Source organism: Botrytis fragariae (assembly GCF_013461495.1).
Source record: "Botrytis fragariae strain BVB16 chromosome Unknown tig00000274, whole genome shotgun sequence".
Lineage (NCBI taxonomy): Eukaryota > Fungi > Ascomycota > Leotiomycetes > Helotiales > Sclerotiniaceae > Botrytis > Botrytis fragariae.
The window spans coordinates 363,492-386,550 of NW_023501007.1; the positions used below are offsets into that span (position 1 = coordinate 363,492).

Consider the following 23,059-nt stretch of genomic DNA (forward strand, 5'->3'; position numbering starts at 1 on the left):
GAACTCCTGGCAGTGCGCATGCTTCAATGAATTTGAGATGCATAGTATAGGTTGAACTCATGTGTGCTTACTAATCTGACAAAAGGATCGGACGCGGGGATGTCGCGGGGATGTCACGGGCCGTGATACCCGCAGTTTAGCATCCAAATCTTCAACCCATTTTTCCGAAGTCACCCGGTGCCCCGTTGCATTGATAAACATTGATAACGTCCCAAAAAGTTGAGATGGACATCTCCCCGGAGATGCTTCAACCCCTGGTGGATATTGTACATAAAGGATCAGGATACAATCTTTTCATGTCAGCGGTATCCCTCACTCGGCTCCCAAAAACATGCCACTGTTTGTCGTGATACACCAATTGCAATCGAGGTATATGTATGATTACAATACAATACGATGAAATCAGGTCAGAAAATTTTCATGGTCACGACAGGGAAAGGTTGTACTAACAGCAGTTTGTAATCATGGTACTCGAGGTGGATTCATACATAAGGATCTTGGGGCCAGTATGTTCAGAATGTTTGAATGTCTAGAATCATCGATATCGGAAAACAATAACACAATTTACTAGATAATTGAAATCTTATCATGTCACTCACACCTCAGCAAATCGACATCATCAAGGCTACAGTGCCTGTTGTCGAAGAGTATGGAACTGCCATTACTACCACCTTTTACAAAAACGTTCTCGACGCGAATCCAGCACTAAATAACATCTTCAACCAAACAAACCAAAAGAATGGAGCTCAACCACGTGCTCTGTCAGGTGCTCTCGCTGCTTATGCGGCCAATATTGATAACCTTGCTGTACTTTCAGATGCCGTGGAAAGAATATGTCAAAAACATGCCTCATTATTCATCCGACCAGAACACTATCCCATCGTGGGAAAATACCTCCTGGAGGCCATGGGCCAAGTACTCGGCGCAGCATTGACGCCAGAAATCCTAGACGCGTGGACGGCTGCCTATAATCAATTGGCCCAGATCATGATTGACAGAGAAGCACAATTATATCAAGAAGCTGGCGAGTGGAAAGAATGGAGATATTTCAAGATCGCCAAGAAAGTCAAGGAATCCAGTATCATCACCTCTTTCTACCTAGAACCCGCCGACGGAAAACCCCTCCCTCTTTTCAAACCGGGCCAGTACATTTCAGTTCAGGTCCATGTACCAGACTTCGGATATTTGCAATCCAGACAATACTCATTAAGTGACCGCCCAAATGAGAAATACTACCGAATCAGTGTAAAACGAGAGGATGCTGTTTTCCTACCAGAACGCAACACACCAGTTGAAGCAGGTGTGATCTCAAATACTCTCCACGATACCAAGCACGAAGGTGATATCGTCCAAGTATCTCCACCTCAGGGAGAATTCTTTCTCGATCTACAGAAGAATGTCGATTCTCCTGTAGTTTTAATCTCCGCCGGAGTTGGCCTCACACCCATGGTATCCATACTCAACACTTTGGTAGAAAGAGGAAGCACGCGATCAGTATCATATATCCACGCAGCGCGCAGCAAAGAAGTCGATGCATTCCATGACCATGTCCAAGAAATCGCTACATCGCAGTCGAATATCAAATCTTGGGTTTTTGTCAAGAATCTACCAGCCGATGATTATGGACATCCGGTTAAGGATCTAGTGGGACGAATGGATCTATCGAAAGTTAAGGATGATGCGTTGCATTTGGATAATGTCTCGACAGTGTATTTTATTTGTGGTCCGGGGGGATTCATGAACGATATGAGTAAGACTTTGCAGACATTTGGAGTGAGCGAAGATAGGGTTAAGTTGGAGGTTTTTGGGACCGGAGAAGCTCAATGATGAGTAATAGTCATAATGAATGATGTATGGATATTGGAAAGTGTATATAGAGGATTTTCGGGATTTTAAACTCCACTAATATTTATGATACCAACAAATATATTCTTGTAGCCAATTGTCCCAATATTCTCCTTGCTCAAATGTAAATTTTCAAGAAATACCGTAGTTTTCTGTCTGTAATGATCGCGACCTACGATACATATGATTTAATAGCTTTTTTCTTGTAGGTTTAAATTTTTGTGGAGGCAGATTTTCCAGTCCTTATCTAAGACACGGTAAGTTCTCACATTGAAGCAATAAGTTTCAGTGTAGTCGATCTCCATTCAAACAAGCTAATGAAGTTTAAGGATCTACTACAATAGGGTTTTCAAAGTCTTACTGTAATAGGTATTAGAATCTTGTAATAGATATATAATTGTATAAGAGTTCAAGACAAGTGGAGCATACTATCATTGGGAATTGTTTTCTTTAACTACTTTGTTCGATTGAGCTTCTGTATAGGGGTATGTATTAGGCGTATTAGGAATAAATAAAAGAAGGAGAGTGGGCCAAATAAATATATATTCAGATTTATAGAATTAACAATCCCACACTTCCACACCTACAGAGATGATTCCTTTCGCGAAACAATCATTTATTTCGCTCCCCTAACTCCCCGCAATATCCGGGCGCGCATCACCCGAATCAAAGATGTACGCACTGTTTGTTGAAGAAGATTGGCAATAATCGCTGGAATTGTTCATGTTTTTAGTAATGAGGTTTCAGTATTAAGAAAGAGTTGGATTCTGAGTCAATCGCTAGAGTATATAAAGATTTTCCCAGGACTGGTCGTGGTGCAGAAACTTATATTGCAAAATATCATTGTTAACGAGCTTGTTTTTGCTACCCGCAGTTATACGTCTGGTGATATGACTATGGATGACCACGAAAAGCAAACGCAGGATGCTCAATTCTCAAACACCAGTACCGATAATGAATCGAATTCCCAAACCCCGACTCCCACTTTGACAAATCCCGGGCCTCCTCCGGATGGTGGATTCACAGCTTGGCTGCACGTTTTCCTCACGCACCTCGTCTTCTTCAATAGTTGGGGTTTCGCAAACAGTTATGGAATTTTTCAAGAATACTATACCGTCAGCCTGGCCCAAAGTTCTTCTTCCATTGCTTGGATCGGCAGTGTTCAAGTATTTCTCCTGTTGTTTGTCGGAGTTATAGGGGGTCGAGCGTCGGATGCTGGTCATTTCAATCTCATCTTCAGAATCGGTGTCTTCCTGCAATTGCTGGGTGTCTTTATGACATCTTTCTGCAAGACCTATTGGCAGGTATTTCTTGCTCATGCGGTCTGTGTTGGTTTAGGCAACGGTTTGTCGTTTTGTCCAGCTCTGTCCGTCTTGTCCACGTATTTCAAGAATAACAGGGCGTTAGCTGTGGGGATTGCAGCGGCGGGGGGAGCAAGTGGAGGTTTAGTGTATCCGGCTGCTGTACATGTATTACTCGGAAAAGTCGGATTCGCGTGGACGTTGAGGATCGTAGGGTTTATTATGTTGGCAGCTCATGTTCCTTCAATTTTCCTTTTTAAGCCAAGATTACCTCCTTATAAGGCGGGTGCTTTGGTGGAATGGGCGGCATTCAAAGAACCTGCATATACTTTCTTTACCATGGGTATGTTCTTCAATTACTGGGGGCTGTATTTCGCTTTCTTCTATCTGGGCACATTCGCTCGCGACCGCTTGGGCGCTACGACTGAAACTTCCGTTAACCTTCTAATGATTTTGAATGGGATTGGAATCATCGGACGCATTATCCCAAACCTCATCGGAGATCGGATCACTGGACCCTTCAACATCCTCATTCCATTCAGTTTCGCAGCATGCATTTTGGTTTATTGCTGGGCGGCTGTTGATTCAATAAGTGGAATGTATCCATTTGCTATCATATATGGATTTGTTGCAGCTGCCTTGCAGGCGCTTCTTCCGGCCACTGCTACAATCTTGGCGACGGATCCGAAGAAAACGGGAGTGAGGTTGGGTATGATTTTGAGCGTTGTTAGCTTTGCGTGTTTGACTGGACCACCAATTTCTGGTGCGTTGATTCAGGCTGGAGGAGGAAATTATCTTTATGCGCAGATCTTTGCGGGAACATCGATTGCGCTTAGTGGATTGTGTCTTGTAGCTTCGAGGGTATCGAAGTCTGGATGGAGTTGGGTTAAGGTCTAGGTCTCCTATGGTAGATGAATGGAATAAAGCATATCTAATTACTGAGACCAGTTCCAGAAAAACAGATAGGTCTCTAACAGGCAAGAAATATAGAGAATAAGATCATCTAGAAGGTCGATCGACCTGAATAGTTGCTTATTTGTGAGATTTTTCGAACAAGTGACGTACGGAGCTTCGGTGAATGCCGAGGATTAACCATCGGCTGCATCTAAATTACGTAATGCACATGCAGCAAAGCGTCTCCACCATAGCTCTGCCATGTCAGAGAATGAAATGGGCCCGATGAAATGTGATCGGTCAAGAAGGTAAGGAATTTTTTTGTTATTCTATCTCAGCTATTTGTTCTTTCTGTTAAGAGAATTTTCTCGCTGCTATGACGGACTCACCATTGAAGCGCAAACGCTCTCGAATAGCCTGCGAACCTTGTCGTGACCGCAAAAGAAGATGCGACGGCGCTCAACCATGTGATTCTTGTCTTCGATTCGAATATGAGTGTCAATACAAAAATTATTCCGGACACAGCAAAAAAGCTAGACACAGCCATGAACAACCATTATTGTCAGCTCCCACAAAATTGGAATCCTTACCTCCTCCATCATTAGAAGCGAATTCCGGTGCAACCTTTGCCAGGCAATTGGCGTTGAAAATCGATCCTCAGAATGCACCGAGATTAAATTTGTTTTCGTGGAATATTGGAGAGAGGTATAGTAACACCAGATCTAAGCGGGTTTCGACATTATCAACAGAAGATATATCGAGCGCAGGCATCGTGGATGAACTGTCTGCGTTCTATTTTGAAAAGGTGGACATTTGTTATAATTTCATTGATCGGGCAAAATTCTTTCAAAGATGGAAGGTTCGACAACTTGTCAAGAACGAGAGAAAGCCATTTGATGCAGTCTTGTTTGGGGTGACCGCTCTTGGAAGTCTGTTTTCTAATCGGGTTGCACCTGCCTTAGAACTGCAGCTTGTTGAATCTGCGCGGTCAATTCTAGATGAGTATTCCGGAGAAACACCAACAACAGAAACAATCACAGGACAACTTCTTAGAGTTGTGTATCTGCGCATGACAGCATCGCCTCATGTCGCATGGATGTCTAGTTGTACGTTGATGCACATGGTTGAGGCAGCAGGTCTTCACATCCCGGCTACCACAAATGATCCTTCAATACAACCAGTAGTAGACGGCAGTTCAGAGTTACGATGGAGACTATTAGGTGTGGCACAACATCTAAATACTTGGATCTCTTTCGATCTTGGTCGGTCTAGGGTTGTGCTTCAAGGAGGAGTGCCTTCAGTCCTCCCATACCTGAATCACCAAGATTCAACGAAAGAGCTTCTTAGCTTATTGCCCATGTCCGAAGCTTTAGATCCAAGTAACCTACAAAATGCATCGAATCTCGAGTCTGCATTCGTGCAAGTCTTGGATAGCAGTCACATACAGCCCCCATCAGTAATGGCTCAATGTAATCTCATGCTTTGCATCTACCGGCGTCTTCGCGCTTTAAATCTCACCGTCTCTCCGGAAACTTTAGACCGAGCTCTGACACTAATGAGTAAAGGTTTACGCTGTGCTAGGGAAATGGTCCGAACAAATTGTCCCTGGCACCATATGGCTAACGTACCCTTCCAAATAATCTGCACACTCCTCGCTATTGACAATCGAAGCGCATTATCGAGACTAGGAGATGCAATGAAGACTCTTGGAGAAGTATCAACTGCATATGATACGAGTGTCATGAGAGAAGCATATAAAACTGCTCGATTACTAGTTTTCCTTTCTCAAAGAAGGAAAGAGGATGATGCGAAGATGCTTAGTGAAGTCATGAAGGCCGATCCACTACCACCTGTTGACCCTACAATGGATAGAAGTAGTAGTCAAGCGCTGCAGGATACTGGGTATGGTGATTCGTGGCTAGAATCACTCCTTGCGGATATACCTGGATTAGAAGATATTGAATCACAGTTTTCGATGACTAATATGCTATGGACATTTCAAGGTTCAAATGCTTAAGGATAATGCTAGAGGAACACATCTTGCCGTCGCTGCAAACAAAAAAGGCAAATTACGTAGAGACAAAGAGTTTTCGAACCATAAAACGAGCCAAGGAGCGGCAGCATCAAAAATGACACCATCATCAATTTTTAGACCTCAAATCAGAATATCAAGAAATTAGCATTCCTGTCAGTGTTCTCGCAAAGTCACGCAGACTGTTTGCTTTAGTTGAACTCAAAAACGAGTCACACGTTTCTCAAGCCAAGTATCCAAAACAAATACCAAAATATTCTCCCGTTCAATCTATCTTTCTCCGTGCCATCAAATTTCCCACGCATCATCAACCGCGATCTCATTTGATTGAACCTTGGCAATCAAGCAATCCTTACAAGAGAATATTCTATGCTTCTATCGAATGCTTTTAAAAGCATGTCAATGATCGAATTGCGTGGATGTATGGGTGTTGCTCATTTTCTGAACATTATTGTCATACACTGCCAATGAAAAGAAGGTCCGTTTCAATAAGTAAAGGACTTCCTTCTCTTATGATTCATCTCATCAAATAGGACGAGGGCTTAATCAGTCATCGATCTCCATTTGCTTGAAACGCCATTTCTTAATCACACGCATTGTAATCTCTATAATACCACGTCTCCGCTAAACCACCACAAGAACCTAATCAGCAGCCCTCACACCCCCACTCCCCCAATCATCAAACCCCTCCCCTCTTTCTCCATCCCCTCCATAACCTCTTCCCCATACACACCTCCTCCATACCCATGAAACAAACTCCCGCCATTTCCCCCACCCAAACCCGCACCTCTAAGCACTCTCTCCCTTCTTCTTCCTCTCTCATACTTACTCGACGCGCGTCGAATGAGCGGCTGTTTTCGTGTGTGAGAGCGGTGGTGAGAGTAGAAAATCAGGGTTATGAGGAGGGAAAGAGTGATGAGGATTAGAACCGGGAGGAGAAGATGGGAGGTTTTGGATTGGGGTTTGGAGTTGGGCAGGGAAGTGGGTTTGGAGTTGAGTGGGTGCGGACCTGGGGAGTGTTAGTCTTCTTGGCCTATTTTAATTCAACTCGCACTTAAAGGTTGTATTGAACATTTGAGAGTCGATGACTCAAATAACACTACTCTCCTCTAGGTTGTAGGGATACACCTGTTCACCACATAGGAAGATAGATTTACAGAATTCAACAACTCACCGAAAAATCCCCTCCCAGCACCCTCTCCCGTACGCAACACACTAACTCTCCATCCCACACTATCCACCAATCCTAATTCTTCTCGATCTTCTCTTTCACTCTTATCACCCATACTTCCAGACGTATTAGTAACACCTACACCCAACACTCCCTCTCCAATCCGCCTATGATACGCATCCCACACCTCTCCAAAAACCTCCCTCCGACCCATCATCAACTTCTCTCCCTTTCTCAGTTTCCCCGTCAAACTGAGCACTCCTTTTGCTTTATTCCTCTCCCGTTCGCCATCTCCATCTACTCTAGGCGCATTATACCCCATCAACACATCTATCAACTCCACTACAAATCCATGGTTTCTTGGAGCCCCTATAATACGGGTTGAAAGTGTTCCCTTCCTTTTCTCATCCCCATCCTCGTCCCCATCCTCACCATCATCTTCAGATACAACTAAAGGTTCACTAACAACAAACAGCCCCAGCATTAAAAACGGATCCAGAGCTCGCAGACAAATCGTATCCACATCCAATACAATCCCTCCATATCTATGAAGTAGAAGAAATTTCATCGCTTCGACACGTTGGAAATTCGAGGGATAGGATATATATGTTTTAAGAAAAGATGAGTAGTAAGTTTTTATGAAGGCGAGGGATTTTTGAGAGGTCCAAAGCTGTGATTAGGTGATCAGTTTTTTTCTCTGCTAATTGTGGGAAGAAAAGGATAAAGCTGAAACAAGAAAAGAGAAGAGATGGATGCGCACAACATATTTCCACCCACTCTGTTCATTAACTCCCCTACAACTACGTCTCCTCTCTTCCCATCCATGAGGAATCTCTCCATCGCCTCCACTAATTTCCCATCCCTCTTTATCTTCTGCTATACTTATCTTTCCCTTCCTCATATCATACCTTCCTTCTCCTACCCGTCCATCCACATTCTCATCACCACGTCTCTCAACTCTCCGTCCAAACCCCCCTTTCCAATTATGCCACACCTGATGGATAATTTTTTCTCCTCCCCCTCCCTTGCCAGACTTCTCACCGGTTTTCTCGCCCACTCCCAAAACACCATCTTCTAGTAACTTCCTCAGCGCTGGATATTTCCCCTCTTTGATTTTTGCTCGTAGCTGGATTACGTTTTGTTGATTGATGGATTTTCCTTCTTTGGTGATATATGTATGTTTTCGAGAGGAGGAATTGGAGTTGGTAGTGGACAGGGGATTTAGATTGAGGTTGAAATTTAATGAAGAGGGATACGTGAGATGTAGGAGAACGATGAGGGAAAGTAAGAGTAGAAAAAAGAATAGGAGGATGCGGTGGTAGTGGAGAGATATCATTCTTGGTGGATTTAGGGTCCATGGGAGTTGATCGTCTTTAGAGTGGTAATCATGGAAGGGGATATTTTAAATAATCATTTTGGTGAGGACGAGAAAAATGAGAATAAAAGGGGAGAGAATATTCGATAGTGATAAATGTGAGGAATGTGTGAGGTGTTGTGAGGGAAGAATGAATTCCGCAGCTGGAATGATGGGATTTGAGATTTACCCTCGCAAGATATTAACTTTTTCACCGTAATGTGCGGTGAAAAATTTGATCCTGAAATTAACTGCAAATGTTTGCTGGGATGCAATAAATTAGATGGTGAAATAAAATTATGAGTGGAAGGTGTCTCGTGGGTAGCAAGTGTGAAAGAGTGAGACTTCAAGAATCAATATAGTAATGGAGGACAATAATTAAAATACAAGAGTACAATTGTATCTCGCGTTGACTTGAATTGAATGCTATATATACACAAGAACGAATCGCTCATTCGCTGACTCCTTTGCTTTTTTAATGAATACATGTACAGAGAATGTTGAGTAAAGACCCATTTAGATTACCCATGATAATCAAATATCATCTAAACGGGGTTCTGGTAAGAAAAGTACTTGGTAATAGCAGCAATTTGGTCTGCACTACCGATAGGAACCTCTCCAAATCCATCACCAACTTCCATAGTCACCATGTCTGTGTCCGAATTGGCATTCCATTGTGGTAAGGTTCCGTTTCCTTTGTAAGAGCCTCCGTTGTTGGGGTTCAAAGTCTTAGCAAAGTTTGCCCAGTATCCGTTCATCTTGAGAGCAATCTCATAATCAACAGCTTCCCATGGCTTATCAGTTCCGTAGAGATTGTTAAGAACATAGTTGATTTCAGACTCGTGATAAGCGCCTTGAGATTGTCCTGGAGGAGCATGATCCCAGTAGTAAGTCCAGATAGGCGACTTAGATTTAACAGACCAGCGATTGGCGAACGACCAACTGGAGACACGGGAAGTATCGCGCCAATGAGCGTTATACGCCATACTTGCTTGAGTGGTGTTTGAAGCCGGGTAAAGCTCCAAGAATGTGGATGAAAGGTTGTAAGCATCGTATTGCGCTTCGATTTCAGCTTCGTATTCAGCGACTGTGAGATTGGTGCTTGTAGCTGCTCCGGACTCATCTTTTGTATTTCCAGTGATGTAGGGAACATCGTTTGCTGGGCCAGTGGCAAGTGTTTCAACGTACTTGGCGGGGAGAGCATAGCCATCAAGAACGTTACCGAAGTTACTGGAGAAAGTAGATCCGAAGAGAGGTTCTTCGAGATCGGCGAGAGGGAGAGCTCGCATCTCGGCAATGGTGCTAACGTTCTTGGATGCCATGTACGCTAAGCCAGATTCAAGAGCATAAGATTGGTTGCGATAATTCTCAGCAAGAGTAAGGGCCTCAGGATCGTATGGATCACGGGTTCCTGACTCGGCGATGGCTCCGACAATGAGTCCCTTTGACAATGGACCGTTAACAAAGTGGTAGACAGCAGCTGACCCAGCGGATTGACCCATGACGGTGATATGATCCGGGTCACCACCGAATGCAGCGATGTTGGCATGTACCCATTTCAAAGCGTGGATTTGATCAAGCTGACCCCAATTTCCGGAACTATTAGATCCAGTAGCTTTGTACATTTCTGCCGAAAGCTCGGGGGTTGAGAGCCAACCAAGAGCACTGACACGGTAGTTGTAATTGACGAATACGATGCCTTGAGATGCCATTCCGGCACCGTCAAACAAAGGTTGATCGGCAGCACCACCTGCTGGGAAAGACCAAAAGACAACTGGGAGCTTGGCATTGGTAGAGTTACCGTTGCTCCAAATGTTGAGGTTCAAGCAGTCTTCGCTAACAGTACCACCGGTTGTAGCTGGATTACCAGGTCCGCAAATAGGGCCCATCTTATTGGCTTGAAATGTGGTATTCCAAGGGGTTGCGTTCTTTGGAACTGTCCATCGATTCTCACCAGAGGTATCGGCACCGTATGGGATACCTTTCCATACGGTGATGTCCTCCCAGTTCGAAATGTTGCCATTTGGGGAAGAGTTAAAGGCAGGAATACCTTGAACAGGTCCATAGTTGGTTTGAATTACTTGGTTGTAAAGTTGTGCTGAGGCGCCATGAGCGAGAGCGGCAGCCCCAAGGACTTGAGAAGTAAACTGCTTCATTGTGAAAAGAACGTAAATTGGAGAGGAGTGGGTGAGGAAGAAACTTTCGATTAGAGTGAAACATGTTCCTTTATATGTTCACTTCGAAGAAATTCTGACTGAAGCTACCTACTCACCATTGCTTACACCATATATTGTTCGGTCCCGAATAAAGGGTATTGTGCTATTGACTCTTGCTAAATCAAGCTTTGGATCTGCGCACGAGGCAGTGGCTAAGCCTTTACGCATGGTAAAAGATATTAATAAGGGGCTCATAGATTGTCAATGTCGTTGAAGATGCGTTTCAAGCTTCGGCATTTGGCTACCGCCACCTCAATGCTCCATATATTCTCAGAGTCCGGGATGACGTTGAGATGCGGTATGGGGCCGAACCACCTGGTTCATCCAGTAAAAGCGGGTTGCAGAAAAATGCCAGTCGTCCTAGACCTTCCGTGCATTGAATTCCAGACCATACGTTGAACTTGCAAAGAAGGCTCTAATACAATCACATATCAAAATGCCTGTTTTCCTCAAGTTGGTCGGCGATCCAATAATCAGATATATTTCATGACAATCGAACAAGTCCTTTGTCTCTTTCTTCTTATAACCAAGTGTTCTTACGCAAATATATGGTAATGGTATGCGTATCGTCCAAAATATGTTCCCAGATAGTTCGGAGGTTTCGGACATTTTCCTTCTGGTCTCGGCACTTCTGTTTCGAGCGAAAGAAGTTATGCTTGAGCCAAAATAGGCTATTTACGTCTCTGCAACGCACAGTTAGTGTACGCGTAGACAAACGCGCAACATGTATATTCAAATTTCTTGGCATCCAACCTCTTTCATATCGATGACCGACGGGAACCTTGAGCAACCAGGCAGAACCGAAGCCGAGGTCAAGCAGTTATGGATGCCAAACATATTGAGCATGGATTAATCAGGTGTAAACTTCACATAAAGATGATTCCAACAGAGAGTATTTGTAATCTATAAGTGTCTTTGGTACGATCCTTGGTACCAGAGTCGAAAACACTTGTTCAGTGCTCTTGGTTCGTGAAGGCATTTTAGTCGGTAAATCACGTGAATATGTTTGAGTATGATTAAGCAATCGCTTGGTATTCTGACTTAAAAGACTCGAAGAGAATAAGATGAGGATTCCTTTCTTATTCAGACACATTTGTTGATCTCTTGCCATGAAGATATGAGAGCGAAATGTACTCATCAAATATTAGTATTCGAAAAATGCTTTTCGTTCATTTATTCGATATGCTAAGAGAATCTGTCTAGTGCGGACTAGCTCTCAACACATCTAAAACACTTTGGACGGTAGAATTCATGTTCCATTTTTACTGAACTCGAGTTCGCAGATACGTCTTGATAATTCAACGAAAAGATCTGATCTTACCAGCTGTAATGGATCACGAACGATACCACGCAAGATAACTTGAGATGGAATACTTCAGACAATATTTCATGTTTCAGAACCATCTGATGATTACACGCTCATCCCCATGAAAATTCTCGAGACCAATAAACAGTAACATTTGAGAATTAAGAACCTAGAAGTTCGATGGAAAATTATCGGGTATCTTTGGTGCATAAACCGTAAATCACAGAACCGAAACACCAACCCACATCTTCCTCGATGTCCATTCTCCGCATTTCTATCCGACCTTAAAATCCACTTTCATATTTTGAAACATCGCTCATCCTCATATTCCCTACGCTCAAGTACCCAGGCTTATGGAAAATTACTTTTCGTTCTCTTCTTCCAATTCCTCTTTAACAATTTTGTCTTTTGTATCTTCTCCGTCTAGAGTGTGCGCAGTATCTGTGACCACAAGTTCACCATTTTCTCCCCAGCCCGAATTACTTCGACTTAATCTGCCGGTAGAGCCTGTAGGATCGCGTGGACTAGCTAGTGGACTTCCTGGAGCAGCCATGCCACCAATACTTCCAGAGATGCTGTCTGTCCTGCCATGACCTAGTAACCCACTTTTCACACTTCCACCATCATTTGCCAAGGATTGTTTGTTGGCGTAATAACTATTCCTCTCACTTGGTAAAGCTGGAGCCACGCCTGTCGAAGAGTAAATGCTAGCTCTCTCATTTGCGATAGGGCGTGGTTGATATAGACCAGTTGGAGATGTGATTGTAGAACCGTCAATTGTAGCACTCAGAACACTCAATGGTAGACTTTCGCGACTGCCACCAAATACCGAAGATGGCGCCAAAGCACGAACAGATGCATCAGTATCCATAGATCGCCTGCGTCTGCGTTTAGAAGATGAAGCCAAAGTCAAAATAGATGCGTTATCTGTGAGGAGATTGTTTGCTGTAGCTGTATTATATGTTGCAGGGTGGCCTCCACTACCTTGTGGGGCCAAATGTGCGGGTAAGGCTGTGGCTGGTGGCGAGGTAGGAAATTGATGTGTGAATTGAATACCCTGTGTGTTATTCGAGGCATGATTGTGCGAAACAGTAGTGCCGGGAACTCCAGCAGAATGAATTGTTGTAAGAGTTGTAGTCAAAGATCTGACAGATGGTGCCGGAGAAGAAAATGTACTATCAGCACCTCTACCAGTGCTAACCCCGCATCCAATTGTAGCATTTGTAGCTTCGCCCGAAGATGGCGCGTGAGATGCTGCAATGTCTGATCGTGCAACATCGTGTTCCTCGCCCGTTGTGGGAGCTACTGATTTGTTTCCAATTGTTGGCGGTGGATGTCCATCCTCAGAATATTGAGTTGATCTTCGACTTCTTTCCAACGATGACGTGCTGACCGAGTTACCGGTTGGTACGGTTGAAAATGACAAATGTCGATCGCGAGAGGCAGGCGCTGCCGCAGTGCCATTTATGCGACCGGATTCTGGATACGGGTTGTTATTCTTCGAAGAAGATTGTTTCTTTAAGCTCGCTTTTGTTTGTTGACCATTACGTTTCGCATTAGTGGCTTGATTGGAATTTGCAGTTGAAGAGCCGCTTTTGAAATTAGTGAACTTTTTCATCCATGTTGTAAATGGTCTGCGACGTCCTCCTACTTGTTCGGAACGGTCTGGCATATCAGTTAGTTGATGATGGTTTGAAAAATAAGAGTCCGGCAAAAGTGAGAGGATATGTTAATGCACGATCAACTAAAAGTATGATTTTGATGAATGGATTATGAGGTTGGGAGCGAAAACAGAACTGTAATGTGGCTCATACCATGTTGTTGTGAGTTTGGAGGAGATTGTTGTTGCTGTGCTAACTCCGTGGCCGCCATTGTGCGAAACCTAAGTGTCTAGCTTGGCTCGGGGCGGCGTTATACGGAGAAGATACAGAAAGCGTAGAAAGGATATGAAGATTGGGAATTGAAGAATGGACGGGAGATATTTGATTGCAGATTCCAAATGGCCGGTTTGTCGTGGTTTGATGTGTTATCTCGGTATTTCCCTTTGCTTTGCTTTGCTTCGCTTTGCCTTGCCGTTTTTCTCTAGGCAGATAAGGAAGAAAGAAGAAAGAAGAGGTAAAAGTAATAAGACACCAAAATTCTCTCTTGAATAAGAAAAATGGGAATTCAGATGTAATTTGATATCTTTATCTTTGGCACAATGATAAGAAGAAAAGAAGAGGTTCAGACGACGATGATGAATTGATGTGAATGGAAATTCGCTGGTTCATTCTAATGACCATCACTCTAACCAAGGTCTCTCTTCTCTAGTGCCAAATACCCTTGGTGCTTGTTTGGTGCTTGATTTGATCGATCAGTCAATTCAGCCAATCAATCGTTGCAACGATCTATTACATAAGCTGCAGCTTACCCTTCGGATGATTCACATCTAAACCTCCGACCGTCATAATCACTACTGCGTGCAAGCTAGTCTAGCTCAGGCTTAGTCTCAGATGAGGACTTGATCATGTGATGCGCAATCAGACTGCTTAACATTGATTTGTCATCTATCGTACTCGAATAGTTCTGATGCTTCAACATCGAAAGTTGAAAGCTTTTCATTTATACTTCACTGGTATATATCTGAACAACTGTGGTTGCGATACCCCCATATATGTAAGGTTTTCAACGTGGATGACTTTTTTTCCCTACGATGAATTTAACCTCACTGTACTAATCATTCACATGATTTTGCTAGATGGCTCTTGCTCATTCTACTCTTTCCTATAGAGCAATATGGTCTCAACCACATGAATCGTGTGTGGTATCTGATCTGTTTATCTGTCCATACCCACATTAAATGGCCTGCTCATTGCTTTCATTATGTCTATACGACCATTGCCTTCAGATGTAATAGCACAAATAAAATCCTCTTCAACCATTACCAGCCTTAATGGTGTCATCTTTGAGCTTGTTAAGAATTGTTTGGATGCTTGTTGCTCCAGGATCGATATTGATGTAGATTATAGTCGTGGAAGTTGTACAGTAGAGGACAATGGACTTGGTATATCGCCATCAGAATTCGGGGAGAATGGAGGCTTGGGAAAGCTCTACCGTATGTCATCACATATCTTCTAATGCATCCAGAAATATAACTCACCTATGGCAGATTCTTCGAAGCTGAACACGTCGAATCCAACTCATGGGGGCTACGGAACGTTCATTGCCTCATTATCTGCTTTATCCTTACTCTCAATTACTTCGCATCACCATCTGCATCACTCGCACAATTCAATAAATATGCATAGATCCGTAATTGTGTCACGTCAAACCCCAGCCCCCGATCAACATCATCTTGCTTCTTTTGAACATGGTACACGTGTTACTGTCCGAAATCTGTTCGGCAGTATGCCAGTCCGCGTAAAGCAGAGAGCGATTGCCTCTGGAAACCGGCAGGTTATTGCTCGGATGTGGGATGGTCTACGTAGAGACATTGTCTCGCTGTTGCTCGCATGGCCAAAAAATATCTCATTGTCTATAAAGGAAAATGGTACAGACCAGAAATTTATCATCCGAAGGTCTCTTGCAACATCTGAATGGCGCCCAGTTGGTAGTGTTGATCTGTTTAATACTTGCAGTATACTCTCCAAAGCCTCATATATCGCAATTGATGAAAAGTCGTCCTGGATACCTGTAAGTGGTTCTACGTCAAACTTGATTGTAAATGGCGCGATTTCTTTGATCCCAAATGCGACCAAACACATCCAGTTTCTAGCATTTGGAATAGAACCTTTGATTTCTCAAGACAACTGCAATTTCCTTTACGAAGAAATTAATCGGTGGTTCCTTAATTCTTCGTTCGGAAATCAAGAAGAGGCATATGAGCTTGATGAAGTTGAACTGAAAAGGAGATCCAAGGACCGAAGGTATAAGGGTGATGGATACACCGACAAAGAGCTCAAAGGTGGGAGGAAGAGTGTTGATCGATGGCCAATGTTTTACATCAATGTTCACAAAGTCGATCAACCAAAGCATGCGAGATTGAATCTTGACGAAGTGTTAGACGAGAAGCGAAATACTCTCGATAAGATTCTGGAATTTTTACAGGCGATTATCCTAGAATTCTTGACCATGAATCATTTTCGGCCGAAACTTGCACCCGAGAATCGCATTAAGAGATTAGAATTAGCCACTTCATTGACAAATTCGGAAATTCTGGAGCAAAGTGGACCAACCAAGACCAACCAATCTTGTCAAGATACGAACACCATCTCAACTACGTCTGAGCATTACAATAATGGCGACGAGATCCAAAGCCAAAAAAGAGCAAGAATAGACACGCTGGGAACGAAAGTAAAGCTTCCTTCTTTTCGTCAGTCGCGTTTCGCGTTTGATTCCCCTTTTGAGTCTTGGTCAAAAATAAAAAAAGGGATTGAACAACCACATAGAAAGTTTACAGATACGCCAGAAAGCTTTAGTACACCGGCACAAGTTAGCTCGGAAGTGGAGGTGCGAGCAGCAACACCTTTGGTTTCCAAATCAGGACAATTGACTCGATGTCCTTTCGAAGAAAGTCAAACTCCAGTCTCCAAAGCAACGTCATTCACTAATAACGCGCAAGAATCAGATGCGAGTAGAGATGAATTGGTTGTATGGGTCAATCCTTCAAACAAGGTCAAATCTCTAGTAAATAGGCGAACGGGCCTTGTAGTATCTGAAAAGAAAGAGGACAGAAAGGACGGGAAACAACTTATTTCCAATTCATCTTCTCGTTTGACTGCGACCAAAAAGTCTCTCGCAAGCGATAGACAGCCAATTCCATGGATCGATGACATTCTGAATAGGTGGGAAAATCCAGTTTTTGCTCCTGTTGAACCCTCAATACCTCAAATTTCAATTGATGGCTTGGATCTGGAGACGCAAGAAATTATACATGGCCGTCATCAACACTGTTCACAAGTTGAAGTCGAGAAGGCATTCAAAGAAACTTCGTCAGGACTTCATGGGCGCATCTCAAAAGATGCTTTGAAAAATGTAGAGATCATCTCACAAGTAGATAAAAAGTTTATTCTAGCCAACGTTCGAAGAAGATCTGTGGCTGGAGAAGATTCGAGTTCTCTTCTTGTGATTATCGATCAGCACGCAGCGGACGAACGAATTCGAATAGAAAATCTTTTGTCTGATTTTCTTACATACCCCACAGTCTCAAATATTCCAGCCTCAGCATCAGTATTCACTACTCCTCTTGAGAAGCCCATCAGCTTTGATATCTCAACAAAAGATTCTCAACTTTTTCGTACCTACATGAATCATTTCTCCTATTGGGGGATCATTTATTCCGTTTCGTCGATGGCTGCCATTATCACCGTCCAATATCTTCCACCTTTGATAACGGCAAGACTTATCGCAAATCCAAACCTACTCCTTCATATTCTCCGTACAGAGCTTTACTCGTATCATGGTAATCCAACGTCACATCCTCCCATCACCTCAGAATCCACTTGGATCGAGAGGATCGCCCACATCCCAAAAAGTATCTTGGAGCTGTTGAGTAGCAGAGCTTGTAGGACTGCAATTATGTTTAATGATGAACTTGGTGTTGATGAGTGCAGGGAGTTGGTTAGAAGATTGTCAAATTGCAAGTTTCCTTTCATGTGTGCACATGGGCGAGTGAGCATGGTACCACTTGGGGACCTTGAGATGATGACAAAAATGAGAGGAGGTGGTGATCATTCACATTCAGTACGGTTTGATCAGGGAAACAAAACTGGGAGTAGTGATGGAGAGTTTGGTACTGAATGGGGAAAATGGTTGAGCCAGCGAAGAAATACATAATAAGAAAGTATAAGTTCGCTTTCAGTAAACCCAAACAGTGAATTCCAGGTGTCTTATTTCAATGGCCGGGTATACTTTATCTGAGCTGGACAATGCGCACTAAGCTTTTCAGACTTACTCAGAAGCTCGGAAACCTCAAGTGCTCATTGATGCAACAATAACCACGGCTGCAACTGCGACTGCGACAACAACACCACTGTAGTTTCAAGTGCAAAGAAATGGAAAACCAGGAGCATCCTTGTGTTTTCGAAGACGGTAATGTACGAGCCAAAGCCAACTATGGTGGTCGAATAATCACTTTCAAATTATCCTCCCATGCGCTTTGCTTCGCCAGCCCAGTTTGGAAGAAGTTTGTGTTTCCTCCATTCCCTCTTCTATCCTCACTTAGAAATCAAGAAGGACCAAATTCGAAGAAAGCTTGCGCGGTTCTTGAAGAGCCATTTCCTGACATCGGGTTGGATTCTACAGAAGATAACCCGGAAGCCTTGTTAATGCTTCTGCAGATTGCGCATCTGAAATTTTCGAAGGTTTCCTCACAATTATCATATAAAGTTTTGTACCAGATTGCCATCCTTTGCAATCAGTACGATTGTAGAAGTTTGGTAAAATCATGGATTCAGAGTTGGTTGAAATATGAGTGCACAGAGGCTTACTTACCGCACCAAGAAGGATGGTTATGGATTGCTTATTACTTTGGGAGGAAAGATATCTTCTACCAATTGATGAACGTCTTGGTATTGTAGGCAATTGTTGGAGATGATGGAGAGTGCATGCTTGCTGTTGGGTCATTCGACTTTAACGGTAACAGTTACAAAGTTGTTCACCATATCTTGAATTTGCAAAGGTCTAACTTGCCTCCTAGCGTTGCCAGTAAGTCTTTCTCAGAGACAGATTCCTTTGTGCAGACTTTTTTTTTATAGAAATGATCCTTGACATCCGCGGGGCGCTCGTTCCTACCTTGATAACTGATATGAGGAACATGATAGAAGGTCTGTCAGACGCCAAGCCACGGGGTTCATGCGATGAGTTGTGCCCGTCAGCTTTGTATGGTCTCATAATCAGGAGGCTTAGGCGTAAGAGTTTATGGCCACTACCAAACCCAGCAGACTACAATCGCTCCGCTTTCGAGTTGTACAAAGAGTTTACTTCCACAATTGAAAGAATTGGTATATTCATGCCAGAGCGTCATAATTCCTTCGACTTTTTCTTCCAGAAGAATTGGAATAAGGCACCACTCGAGTTGATCAAGGCCGGTATATGCAAATGCCAGCTCCACTGGGACACTAAAGGCCTCCAAGTAGAAAGAAATTCAAAGTTGTCTTGATCACGCAGTGGAATAGATTGGAGACTTCGACTGTCTAAATTATCGTGTTCTTTGGGGGTCTCGGGACAAATATAAATATGAAATGGTGGCGTTATGTGCGATAGAACCATCTTGACGACCCATGTATGTCATTTCATGTCGTCTGCATTCTACAACATTGAGTAATAAAGTTGACTGACTTGGTTTCATTCGTCATGATCTCTGTGGCTGACTGCTTGATTCGCCTCTAGAGCGCCAGTATTTATTTCTTTGAGTTCTCGGGATACATTTTCTAGAGTGCTAGGGCTGGAAGACACCGATGTGATGATCTGATATCGCTTGATGGGTTTGGGGAAACACTGGTTGGAGCTTCAGCACATAACGATACGAGCCAACACGATTTGAGGATGTAAATAAATCATGCCTTTGCAGAGTAGTTCTTGATCGATACCAAACATCCGCTACATTTCAAATTTAAAAATTATTGCCATGTTTTATACATGATCGAGGTTTTTTTGTGAGGTGTACTCTCGATCTCGGGATACCGTCATGTAAGCTTGCTTCACCCCAAACGAATAATTTCATTCGACCTTGCCTCCTATTCTCATGCATCTTTCACCGCCCGTTACTTTCTTCTGACCAGCTCATTACACTCCATTCTCCCTCCTTCAAAACAGCAATTGAAACCAGCAGTAACCGATCCGCCTTAACAATTCAACAACCTCCACTCCACTCCACTCCCAAAGAATTCTTTTCGGTCATCCAAACAAACCAACTCACCACAATAATTCCCTATCAAAAATACATTGTTTCACATATACCAAACACAGCATAGTTTTGCATAACATACCATGCAACAGGGAACCTCCCTCCGCTCACGCATCCCGCCCCTCCCCACCAGCTAACCGAGAGATCGCTACATGGTTCTTCGTTTACGGTTCATCTCAACATCATGCATTTTCTTGCATTTTCTTGCATTTTCTTATCTCAAACGTGTGGATGGTTTCCGATTTCCGATTCATTGGGTGTGGATTTTTTATTATTTGGGGTCTAGATTTTTGGGTGGGATGGATGGGATGGATGAATGTTCTAGATGTGATGAACCTGGATATATGGGATATTGAGATGATGAATGTAAATGTGTGAACATGCAAACCATGCTATATTGTATGTATGTAGGTGTGTGTGTATGTGTGTATGTGCAAATGCTATCTACCTATGTACTATACAGCGAGGAACTTTTCCTCAACCCTGTCTGTAACTATGCAAGCGTGAAGATACAATGATAAACCAGTCTCAGACTAAATTAATATCATCATCGTACTTCGTTCAATTGAACTCCATCTCAAAAGAACTCCTAAAATGCTCAGAATGGTGTATTTTCCAGCCCGTGACCCAAACGCCAAGTAAGATAAATAAATAACACAAATGCAAAGTGGTATCTGTTGTGCCCCCGCTAAAAAAAAAAGAAATTCAAGTCCACGCTTTGCTTGCGTCCACAGCAACAATGCAAGTTTCCGATGAGAAGTTGCTCCAGTAATAAAGGGCGTTTGAGGAATGGGGACATCATTACTTCGTCCTATCATATCTTCATAATCTTTCCCTTCGATCCACATCGCAGTCGTCATCTCATCCCGTCCCGTCCTTAATTCAAAGCCGTAATCGCCGCTCCAACAAGCGTATCCAACGCGCTCCCATCACTCTGCACACTATACACCGGTTTGGTGGCGCCACTCCACACCAATCCGAGCATATTATCACTACTAGTATCTTTGCGAATAATACTCTCTGCATTGAGCGCTAGGAAAGCTCGATACTTGGCGAGAATATCTGCATCCATGCCGGTAGCTCTGTTAACCATGAATGAGAGATTGCGTGTAAATACACCTTTGAATTGCTGTTCGTCTCCATTACAGGCGTTGGGCTCGCAGGCTTTTTCCTGCAGGATTCCGTCAGAGGTCGTCATGTTTGCGATGACTGAGTTGGCGATTTGGACTGCGAGTGCAGTGTAGGAATGACTTCTTGTGCTCCAGGTGAGCTCGGTGAGACCGGATAGAATGATCCCTTGATTGTAAGTGAACACGATTTTTCCGTTGTTTTTGCATGTGGTCATGGAGATGCCGTCGTTGAAGAGATGAGTAGAAGGGTTCATGGAGGTAGTGGTGTTGGTGATAAGGAAGTCGTAAGCAATCAGAGCTTGGGAATAGTAGTAACCTTGACCTTGAGAGTTCTTTTTCGCGGGGAGGCGGTTAGCGAGTTTGGCGGAGGCGGTGAGGTATAGCTCGTTTTCTACACTGTTGACACCGGCGTGGTTCTTGTCCCACCTGATTGATTGTTAGTATGTTTGTTCAACTTTTGTAACACTGTTTGTGAAAGGGGCCACATGATAAGTTGCAAAGAGATTATGGCGTAATTCGTGCAAGGGGAAATCGTAGTCATTTGACGCAGAGTGAATGGAAAAGAACATACCATAAGCCACCACAGGGAGTATTGCCATAAACACTCTTAGGATCCTCATAAATTGCAGCCGCGGTATTAAGGTAGGTAACATTTCCGGTCGCATCATAAACTTGAATCCAAGCCAATACCCACCAAAGTTCATCATCATAGTAATCATTGAGAAATCCTTTCGCATACGCTGGGGCATGCGTCAAGATTGTCGCAAAAACATCAGGCATCCATGTAGCTGTGGTTGGGTATTTCTCGTAGTAGTTCGCCATCATTGTAAGGACATTGGCGGAAGGCCACCACTGTGGGGAGAACTTTCCGCTGTTGTCATAGGAGCCCCATAGTCCGGACGGAGCGTTCCAGTATGTTTTCTGGAGAGCATTGATAGCTGATGAGGCGTAGTTTTGAAAGTCTGCGCGGGTCAAGCTATCTGTTGCACGCTTCGCCAACAAAGAGGACTCGGAATCTCGCTGAACCTTTGTTGGGAGAGCTTCAACGACCGAAGAAGTGAGGACTGCTACAGACAGCGAAGCCAAAATATGGCGCAGAGAAATATGCATGTTGCTTGGTAGGACTTTGTCTGTGGAAGAGGTTTCGTGCGTTGTTCTTAAGCAGGTTTCAGGACGTTATGAATCAATTTAAATTCGATGATTCACACTACTTTCCTTTTCTGTGAATGGCGCCGCGTGATAATATAAAGTTTGATATAAATGACTTCCTGATTTCTTCAATATGCCTCGTGCCAAGTCTGAAGCCAATAAAGTCACGCTACTAATTTGTGAAAGAGATGAAGGAGCAATAGGATTAGACGTCCCTACAGGCCAGTATGGCAAGCCGAGGAGCGGGAATCGGCAGACTTTATATCCAAGCCCATGATGGCCGCCGGAGCTCCCAAGTAAGCCAAGGCCCAGAATTCTATGGCATTGCTGAAAATCGGTCGGGAAATTGGTTTCTCGATCTCATTGACAGGAAGGCGACAATTCTTTCGAGATTGAATGGTGGGCTATGTGGCTCGAGCGTTTGTGGTCCTAAAATTGGATCTCTTCGGGGATTTTATTCCAACAAGTCAGGGGTTTAAACGACCCACTACAAAATAGCTACAAGGTGATCCCACACTGGTGAAGATCATTTGTAAAGCAGTTGAGCCTTGCTCCAAAGTTTTGGTGTCTCATCTTCATATAATTGGATGACGTGAGAACGTGTGTTCATAGAATGGATCCTTTGATTTACATTGGATGAGCTCATAGGAAAATCTCAAAGTAAATCTCGAGAGGGGTTGGAAGACAAGAAAATCGCAATTCTGGAGCATCACTAACCTGTCTTTAGGTAAATGGTCTACAGACGATCTGAAAGTCCCAATAATGTTTGCGGTATG

The 23,059-nt window shown here is 43.5% G+C and overlaps 8 protein-coding genes across 8 annotated transcripts; 4 read left to right on the forward strand and 4 right to left on the reverse strand.

Moving 5' to 3' along the window:
- Positions 1 to 588: 588 nt before the first annotated feature.
- On the forward strand, positions 589 to 1,827 carry Bfra_012409 (putative flavohemo protein; the record flags this gene model as incomplete). Its single annotated transcript, XM_037342725.1, has 1 exon — positions 589 to 1,827. One exon carries the CDS (start codon positions 589 to 591, stop codon positions 1,825 to 1,827), a length of 1,239 nt encoding a protein of 412 aa, XP_037187447.1.
- A 914-nt stretch (positions 1,828 to 2,741) lies between these two features.
- Positions 2,742 to 4,043, forward strand: Bfra_012410 (putative mfs monocarboxylate transporter protein; the record flags this gene model as incomplete). The annotated part of the gene is made up of 2 exons (XM_037342726.1): positions 2,742 to 3,011; positions 3,150 to 4,043. The coding sequence occupies 2 exons, from the start codon at positions 2,742 to 2,744 to the stop codon at positions 4,041 to 4,043; spliced, it is 1,164 nt and encodes a 387-aa protein (XP_037187448.1).
- Positions 4,044 to 4,416: 373 nt separating this feature from the next.
- Bfra_012411 (putative c6 transcription protein) lies at positions 4,417 to 6,057 on the forward strand (the record flags this gene model as incomplete). The annotated part of the gene is made up of 1 exon (XM_037342727.1): positions 4,417 to 6,057. One exon carries the CDS (start codon positions 4,417 to 4,419, stop codon positions 6,055 to 6,057), a length of 1,641 nt encoding a protein of 546 aa, XP_037187449.1.
- A 671-nt stretch (positions 6,058 to 6,728) lies between these two features.
- On the reverse strand, positions 6,729 to 8,579 carry Bfra_012412 (putative mipc synthase subunit protein; the record flags this gene model as incomplete). The annotated part of the gene is made up of 3 exons (XM_037342728.1): positions 6,729 to 7,081; positions 7,247 to 7,913; positions 8,004 to 8,579. 3 exons carry the CDS (start codon positions 8,577 to 8,579, stop codon positions 6,729 to 6,731), a joined length of 1,596 nt encoding a protein of 531 aa, XP_037187450.1.
- A 563-nt stretch (positions 8,580 to 9,142) lies between these two features.
- Positions 9,143 to 10,753, reverse strand: Bfra_012413 (putative carboxylesterase protein; the record flags this gene model as incomplete). The annotated part of the gene is made up of 1 exon (XM_037342729.1): positions 9,143 to 10,753. One exon carries the CDS (start codon positions 10,751 to 10,753, stop codon positions 9,143 to 9,145), a length of 1,611 nt encoding a protein of 536 aa, XP_037187451.1.
- Positions 10,754 to 12,480: 1,727 nt separating this feature from the next.
- Positions 12,481 to 13,991, reverse strand: Bfra_012414 (uncharacterized protein; the record flags this gene model as incomplete). The annotated part of the gene is made up of 2 exons (XM_037342730.1): positions 12,481 to 13,784; positions 13,934 to 13,991. 2 exons carry the CDS (start codon positions 13,989 to 13,991, stop codon positions 12,481 to 12,483), a joined length of 1,362 nt encoding a protein of 453 aa, XP_037187452.1.
- A 990-nt stretch (positions 13,992 to 14,981) lies between these two features.
- On the forward strand, positions 14,982 to 17,933 carry Bfra_012415 (putative dna mismatch repair protein; the record flags this gene model as incomplete). Its single annotated transcript, XM_037342731.1, has 2 exons — positions 14,982 to 15,213; positions 15,268 to 17,933. The coding sequence occupies 2 exons, from the start codon at positions 14,982 to 14,984 to the stop codon at positions 17,931 to 17,933; spliced, it is 2,898 nt and encodes a 965-aa protein (XP_037187453.1).
- A 2,948-nt stretch (positions 17,934 to 20,881) lies between these two features.
- On the reverse strand, positions 20,882 to 22,244 carry Bfra_012417 (putative glycosyl hydrolase protein; the record flags this gene model as incomplete). Its single annotated transcript, XM_037342732.1, has 2 exons — positions 20,882 to 21,560; positions 21,706 to 22,244. 2 exons carry the CDS (start codon positions 22,242 to 22,244, stop codon positions 20,882 to 20,884), a joined length of 1,218 nt encoding a protein of 405 aa, XP_037187454.1.
- Positions 22,245 to 23,059: the final 815 nt, after the last annotated feature.